Raw genomic sequence first — 8016 nt, 5'->3', positions numbered from 1 at the left:
AACGCTTATTCCTCGGCTGTTATGAATGCGATTAGGCTCAAATTTTACAGAGACATAAAGAAATGATAAAAGATTATGTATGTCATCTTTTATTTGGTAGATTGTACCTACGGCGATGTTATAGCCACGATACTGCCAAATTGGGAAGAACATGATTTCGTGGCAGAGTTTGTAGAACGAGTAGGAGACAGCACACTGTGATCTTGTCAAAAACTAATCAGTCAATATCTCTAGAGTGTCATAACAGAAGCGGATTTTTTAATTTAACGTTTTCCAGCAAGTTATGGCGGTTTAAATGCGCAAATTTTAATTGAATGCCTTCTACCTCTTTCTAAAAGCGCTCTTTTAAAATTCCGCCTCTGTTATAACACACTACAGTATTCCTAGTTTACCTCTCTGCAGTGGCAGCTCATGAAGTTCTATATCCGCGCTGAATTCTCTGCCACAAAATTGTCGGAAAAGTCCAAACTTTGAGATTTCCGAAGGTGTCCCGATCAAAAAACGGTTTCAAAATGGTTATTATGGTAATTATATTCCACGCTTTTATGATGAGAACAATGCGTTTTCAAAGAGACAAACAATTCCAGACGCAAACACATCAAATCACGCGCGCGTGCTCATATTTTTTATGCAAATATCTCGTCGTAAAGTTCTCGACGTCAGTCGTTGAACTTCGTGCATACGCTTTAAATAAATGCATAATGATGAGCCTAAGGTGTCCCCCGCGACCTTAAGGCTTTATATTAACTGCCTTAAAATGTTTCAATTATTTTGAAAATCAGACATTTCATTACAAACTTATTCTTCTTTTTGACTGCCTAGTTAAAAAAAAATTCTATCGAGCGCTTTTTATTTTGCGATCATTTTAGTAAGCGAAGGCCCTTTTTCGATAAAAGAGCGAAATAACACTTCATACCAGTTCATATTCAAGCCGATGTTTCAAGAAATCAAATGAAACGATTTCTCTGAGATTTTCTTCCAAGGTAATTAGATAGTTCAAGATTCACTTAAGGCCAAAATGTTACTTGATCGGGCCTTGTGAACGTTCATCTCAATAATGTATTAAGACTGCTTTGTTTTTGTTGTATTATAGCACCTGAACACTTCATCCAAAATTTTCTCGAAAACGCTCTCATAGAAATTCTTCAAATTTTGCAGACCTTGAGAAAACTATGTCAAGTCCAAGATCTAGAAGCCTTTTTTCAAAATTATCCCTCTATTACAAGAAAATCGGTCTCGTGTAAAATGGGTGGTGACGTCATTATGTTGCTATGGTTACTCCGATTTCGATGAAACTTATCTCATTCGAAACTTTCATCTTTCTTTAGTACAGCTATACTGATCGATTTTTAGTCGGATTGTTTACGGTGACATACAAGTGTAAGTAGTGGAGTAGTGCGCCTGGAATGACTACGGAGTTACCTTGAACTCTGATGGAGAGTAACTTTACTATGAGAAAGAAACTCGTGAGAATCTCAACTATTTTATATTGTTTTACAGCAAGAAACTTTTCCCCAACAGCGCGCGCTCTTGTTGGCTAATTCGAAGTCACAAAAAGTCTCCGAGTCTTTGAACATTGCAAAATCAATGACGTCAGAGGGTAACATTGCTACGTTGCCCGCGAATGTTGACCGACGATCGAGCGCCATTTTTCTAAGTCTTCGTCGTGCTGTACAACAAAACACAAATTAACTGTTTCCCTCGGTAGCTGGAATGTTTTCCCCAACAGCGCGCACTCTCTTTGGCTACTTCGAGGTCACACGGCATCAAACAGTAAAACCGTTTCCCACCTAATGTCCCTGAACGACAACACTGCAACATCTGGCGTCAGAGAAGAACAGTGCACTGTTACCGCGAATGTTGACCGACGACCGCCGTCAATTTGTTGTGGTCGGGAAACCAGTTAATTTTGTTTTTTTCTCAAATGTCAGCGTTTCCTTCGGCTCTACCTCAGGGAACATTAAGATAATTAATTACTATTAAATAATTATATCTGTGTAGTTTCTAGCGCGTTTTAAAGAGTGCGCGATCACGAGTTTTTCCTCGTGTGGCCCTCTCGCACCTTTCTCCCATATGCGCGCTAGAAACTTTAGTCACACTATACGGCGTACGCGCGCTAGAAGCTATACGGCGCATGCTACGCAGGCTATTATATGATTAAGTTGACAAGATACAACGTTCTGTAAAGTAAAAAAAAAATGTGGGAAGGGGCTCAGGGGCACATTTAATTTTCGAAAATAAAATAGACCTCGAGCGCTTGGTCTTCAGCTTTGTTGGGGAATACCCAAATACCCCAACTGTATGTGCTGCCATATGTCAAGAAAAATTTAATCTGCCCAGAAGGCCTGCTGTCATCATCTAACTCTTTTATTTGATCAATAACTCATTGAGCCAGCAGGGTATAACATTTATATTTTTTATTGATCTTTTATATTGCTGTGAATTGTGGAACGTATTTCTTAAATAACTTTATAGCTTTTGCAATGATGAGCATTTTTGAATAACTTATGGTAGTTTTGCACTGTAGGTCTAGCTTTCTTAGAACGCGTTGTTTTTTCCTCCAGTGATGTCCTGCCCGGCTTTGAAGGTTTCTCTAGTTACCCCAGTCTAGTGCCTTGACAAACTCTTCCTCTGAAAACTGAAGAAGCTTGGCTGCCTCTATATGCATCTGCCAAGGAGCAAACAAAAATAAGTTTATTCATTCAACAACAACAACAGCAGTAGTTGCTGCTACTACTACTTGCAGTCTACTACCACAAACTACGAGTTAACAAATTGCGGAATAAAAGCTTGATTTTCATTCGTCTCTTCGAAATACTCCTGACTATGTTCAATCCCTCATTTATTTACTAATTATTAAACGAGCTAAATCGACAGCATGTCACTTATAAACGAAGAGTTATGACTGTGAAGTTGACTTATTTCATGTACCGTCAATATTATACTGACGACATATTAGATAAGGAGCAAAAAAAAACCAACCCACTTTTTGTCTTTTCAGTACATCAATGAGCTTCATTTGTTTCTTAAAGCCCGCCATCAATTCGTTTTTCTGCTTCTCTAGTCGTTTGTTTTCAGCCAACAGTTGGTCGATACGTTTTCTATCCTGTTCACCGGAGTCCTGCGTTTAATCAAAATAATAATGTTATTTGTTTGTCCAAAGTTTCCTAACTACAGCCGTTTTTATGACGATAAGCCTCCTTTTGGCTCCGCTAAATAGTCCAAAAAAGTGAGGGAAAGACAGACGGGTTGGTAGACTGACCTAGAATACTGGTAGACTACCAGACAGAGAGAAAGACCGTCAGACAGACAACGCACAGACAGACGGACGGACGGACAGACAAGCTGGAAATTGGAAAATAACCAAATACATAAATTTCCGTCTGAGTATTAGCTCAGGAAAGAAATTAAAGACTGAATGAGGCAAAAAAATATCAGTTCTTTTGACCTCAGTGGGACCTCCAGATTGGATAATGCAAAGGGTTACTTCTAGTGTACTCACAGTAAGTTAAGTAGTTAAAGCTAGCTACTCAGCTCGGATAGGGACCAAACAACATAGCATTCATTTACATCCCCTCCCCCAAAAAGAACCAATGTCACAACTCACTTTGGACTGACTCTTGGCTTTCTGTAACGCAGTCTTGTACTTTTCTGCCTCTTCAATGGCTCGATTTAATCTGCAAGTTGAAGATAATAATTATAACTTCATTTTAACTGGGTATCACTTTGTGAGAGGCGCGGTGGCCTAATGGTTAGCGCGCTCGACTCCGAGTCGAACGGCCCGGATTCGAGGCCTGGCCGGGGCGCTGCGTTGTGTTCTTGGGCAAGACACTTAACTCTCACAGTGCCTCTCTCCATCCAGGTGTATAAATGGGTACCGGCGAATTTACTGCTGAGGGGGGGGGGGGGGGGGGGGGGGGTAACCCTGCGATGGACTAGCATCCCATCCAGGGGGAGTAGAAATACTCCTAGTCGCTTAATGCTACGGAAACCGGGATAAGCTCCGGCTGTATGCGCCACTTGGCTCGGACACAGACTATCACTTTGCCCGTATCCCGTTTCGTCTTTTCCATTCGGTGCCCAACTCCAAATTAAACGCAAATGAGAAGACCTTGTATTGTTGTATTGACAACCAATGAGCAGTCTACTACACATACTTTACCTGACTTCAGTCACATTTTTGTTTGAAGCTGCTTGCTTCTGCTCTCTCTGGATTGAGTCTAGATCCTGCAATTAAAACAAACAAATAAAACGCTACCGCATTATTTCATTACTCATTTCTAAGCCCTCAAACAACTTCTAATATATGGGCAAGTGGCTTCGACTATTTGTTACAGTCAGCGACAACAACAACAACAACGTCCTTTGCGAGGAAAGGAAATGACTTGAACGCTTAGAGGGAGTTTGGTTTAAGGGAGCCCAAACTTACTAAGTAAACTGCATGAGTAATTGAGAATGTGCCTGCTGCAGTAGATTTGCCCTTGTTTCTCCGGTTGTTTGTAGCAAACTCTAATCTGCATTTGTACTTCACAACTGTTATTTGGAGCGTCATTCAGCAAATCATTTAACTGAAGGGAAGCGTTGCGTGACGACCCACGTAATGAAGAAGACTGTGCACAATCCAGCAGTTACCACATCATGCTCCTGCCTGGCAATACGGTGGTCTTGGTCTTTTATCAATCTAACACTAACGCATGTACAACAAACTAATATTCCGCCTCTTTGTACCGCAAGCACTACTACCCTCTTTTGAACAAGTTGTTTCGGTTCGTCACGCAATCTTACTGAAGTGATGTTGGAGGAGAGATTTGCATTCGTCACGCAACACAAATCCGTGACAAACGGACTGTTTAGTTTGACTTGCTTATGCACCTACTAAGAAATCACATACCTTTCTCAAAGAGACCAGTTGCTGTTCCAATCCATCATTTTTATGTTTACACTCATCATAAAGCTTCTTGTACTTGTCAATTTGCGACTACAGGAACAAAACACCACTTTTTAATCCTCAGCAGGCATCAACCACTAAGTTCTCTTTAGTTTTGATAAAGCAAGTTAAGAGAATGAAAACCTTGATCACAGCAGCTGATTTTCACCTGACATCTTCCAACATCACTGAGCTGTTCTGTGACATGTTGTGGCCAATCAAACCAACACATTACCCAATACGGACTGAAATGTTTCACATGGCTTTCAAAATGTTGGAACATGCTGGCTCTAAAATTTTCATCCTAGTGGCCTAATGGTTTTTTTTTTCCCCCTTTTATTTATTATTAATTTAGTCAGGGTTGCCACTCATTAGAACCTAAAAAATTCCCTGACTTGTCACTGATCTCAAAACAATTTTCACTGACCTTGAAATAAGGTGTATAAACAAAAAAGCCCAACCTTTTATTACATTTGCTTCAGCTTTTTTTGCAGACCATCAATAGTGTTCTCTTCATTTTCGATCTTCTCACGGGATTTTTAACGCATGACATTTGACATTACCAAAAAATCCATTTCGTTTTCTTGTTTCAGAAAAAAATTCCCTGACTTTTCACTGACTTTGACAAGAACTAAGATTTTCCTGACTTTTTGCAAAATTCCCTGACTTTTCCCTGACTGTGGCAACCCTGCCACAGTGTTAGTGTAGTGGACTCAGGATTGAGTGGTCTGGGTTGGAGGCCTAGCCAGGGTAATTGTGTTGTGTCGTTGGTTAAGACACTTTATTCTAAGTAGCGTCTCTTGATCTCCACCTATGTGTATAAATGGATATCAGCAAACTTAATGCGGGGGTAACCCTATGATGGACTAGCATGCCATTCAGGGGATGGGGGGGGGGGGGGAGAAATTCTCCTGGTCACTTAATGCTATGGAAACCAAGGATAACATAAGCTCCTGTCCAAATGCAATGGGACACTAGGCCCAAACAGAGACTTAACCTTATACAGCAGTATTGGTACAGCATTGTATATGAGAATGTTCCAATAAATAGAGAAACATGTGATACAAACCTGTAGACTCTGATTGGTTTTTTGCAATCTCCCCTGTTCCTCTGTCAATTCCTTCACTTTCTTTTCAACTGATGTCGTTTTCTCATCCTGCAAGTGGAATTTACATTTTTTTTAAAGTTATGACGTCACAAAACTTTATGATGTCATAGCTTTTTCAATATCGCAAATCTTAGCAAATCCACGCTACAAATGTTGCTTCTAAAATGCACTCTACCCATGGTGTTGATTTAAACGGAGAAAAATGTAAACTGTGTGAGTTTTTAAGGTTTTTGTGTTCTGGTAACGTGACTTTCCAAATATGGTCATGATTACCGAAAATGAAGGCAACCTTCAATAGAACGAGCATGACCAAAAACTAAACCCAGGATACTAAGGGAGGCCAAGATATGACGGTTAGAAGTCATCCATAGTAGCCATTATGTAGTTAAGATTCTCACCCCTTTAAATAAGCTCTGGCACGCACAGGTCACTTTCATTGGTGTGATGCAGAGTTTTCCTTTACCTAGCAATTGTTACATGTACCTTTTTATTACATTCTGCCACAACTCTGTCCAGTTCTTCTTGCATAACCCTCAACCGTGCCTTAAGGTAACGGATTGTGGCCTCTAAAAAAACACACAAATACAATGACATGTTATCATGGACTGTGTTGAGAGAAGTGAACAGCTATATTCTCTTTAATCAAAACTATAACAAAATTCTCGAACGTGATTGGTTATCAGCAGCCCGATTTGAGCACTAATAGGACAGTGTACGCGTCATGCTTGTAATTGGATAGTGTAATAGGACAGTTTACGCGTCATGCCTGTGTAATTGGACAGTACGCGTCATTTTGCGCGCGCTGTTGTTGTTGCATTTGTTAAGTAGTTATGTTGTTCTTTTTTCATAAAGAGGTCTAACTATTCAACCGAAGGTTAGTTTCTTTCTCAAATTTTGTTATAGTTTTGATTAATTGGTAACAGGACTTCGTGTCGTCCAATTCTGTCTGTAATCATACTCGTGTTGAAACAAATCGGACTCCCGCTTCGCGGTCGTCCGATTTTGTTAATCACTCGTATGATTACAGACCGAATTGGACTCTACTCAGTCCTATTACCATTATTAATTTGCATTTCTGTCTATTTAAATGACTTTTTGAATAAAGAGTAGTCTAAACATGTGCCATGTTTATAGAGGGATGCATGGTAACATGCAGTAAATTTGCATACAGTAAATATTTTATACTGTAAGCAAGCTTGCTGGGACATTTTTCTTTACAGACCTCACTGCATGTTATCCATACTGTTAAATCCAAGGACTAATATTCTCCCAAAATAACCCCTCTATTGTTAAAAAGATATGTTATACAGCTAGAAATTTTTCACATGACATCTAACAATATAATAAACCGTTTCCCGCCAAAAGTCTCTAAGCGGGCAACATTGCAAAATCTCTGACGTCAGAGGGTGGTATTGCAATGTTGCCTGCGAATGTTGACCAAAGGGTTCTTTTTTAATGTCTTCGTTGTGCTATATAACAAAACACTTCATGACTGATCCCTCAGGAGACCAGTTAATTTTGTTTCCGCACCCTCCATGACAATCTCGGGAAACAAAATTAACTGTTTCCCTCGGGAACAGTTAAGTGTATATTGTCACATGCCTGCCCCCATCTCCTCGGCACCAGCAGGTAAAACATTGTCATCAATTGTAGTTGTTGTATAACTGTCATCCTGGGCGTCATCTTCCAGAGCACTAATCGTGTTTGCCAGAGTGATCCTGTCATGCAGCATCTCCATGGGATCACGATCAGCAGGTACAGGGGTGTTTGTTGCACTCCCTGGGGCTGATGCTGTTTTAGATTTAGGCCTGGCATAAATGACAAAAGATTTAACGAATTAATCAAGAACAAGACGCCTAAAGGAGTTGCACTGGATGTTTGAATAGCTTCCCACAGCAACAGTTTGTTTTATACGAAAAAATAAATAAAAATGGGCAATGCAGATACTCAGTATAGGTTTACAAACAATGTTAGTTATATT

General features: G+C 40.0%; 1 protein-coding gene across 1 annotated transcript in view; it reads right to left on the bottom strand.

Moving 5' to 3' along the window:
• Positions 1 to 2349: 2349 nt before the first annotated feature.
• Positions 2350 to 8016, bottom strand: part of LOC144644745 (testis-expressed protein 9-like) — a 16793-nt gene continuing 11126 nt past the window's right edge. The window contains exons 7-14 of the mRNA XM_078504265.1: positions 7638 to 7843; positions 6519 to 6601; positions 5997 to 6083; positions 4892 to 4978; positions 4163 to 4227; positions 3608 to 3677; positions 2987 to 3121; positions 2350 to 2668 (exon numbers count right to left, since the gene is read on the bottom strand). Of these exons, the coding sequence (XP_078360391.1) occupies positions 2594 to 2668; positions 2987 to 3121; positions 3608 to 3677; positions 4163 to 4227; positions 4892 to 4978; positions 5997 to 6083; positions 6519 to 6601; positions 7638 to 7843 (808 nt within the window). The 3' untranslated portion in view covers positions 2350 to 2593. The remainder of the gene's footprint in view (positions 2669 to 2986; positions 3122 to 3607; positions 3678 to 4162; positions 4228 to 4891; positions 4979 to 5996; positions 6084 to 6518; positions 6602 to 7637; positions 7844 to 8016) is intronic.

This window comes from Oculina patagonica, chromosome 2 (assembly GCF_052425735.1).
Source record: "Oculina patagonica isolate OP01 chromosome 2, crgOcupat, whole genome shotgun sequence".
Taxonomy (NCBI): Eukaryota; Metazoa; Cnidaria; class Anthozoa; order Scleractinia; family Oculinidae; genus Oculina; species Oculina patagonica.
This window is presented reverse-complemented; position numbering and strand designations above follow the sequence as displayed.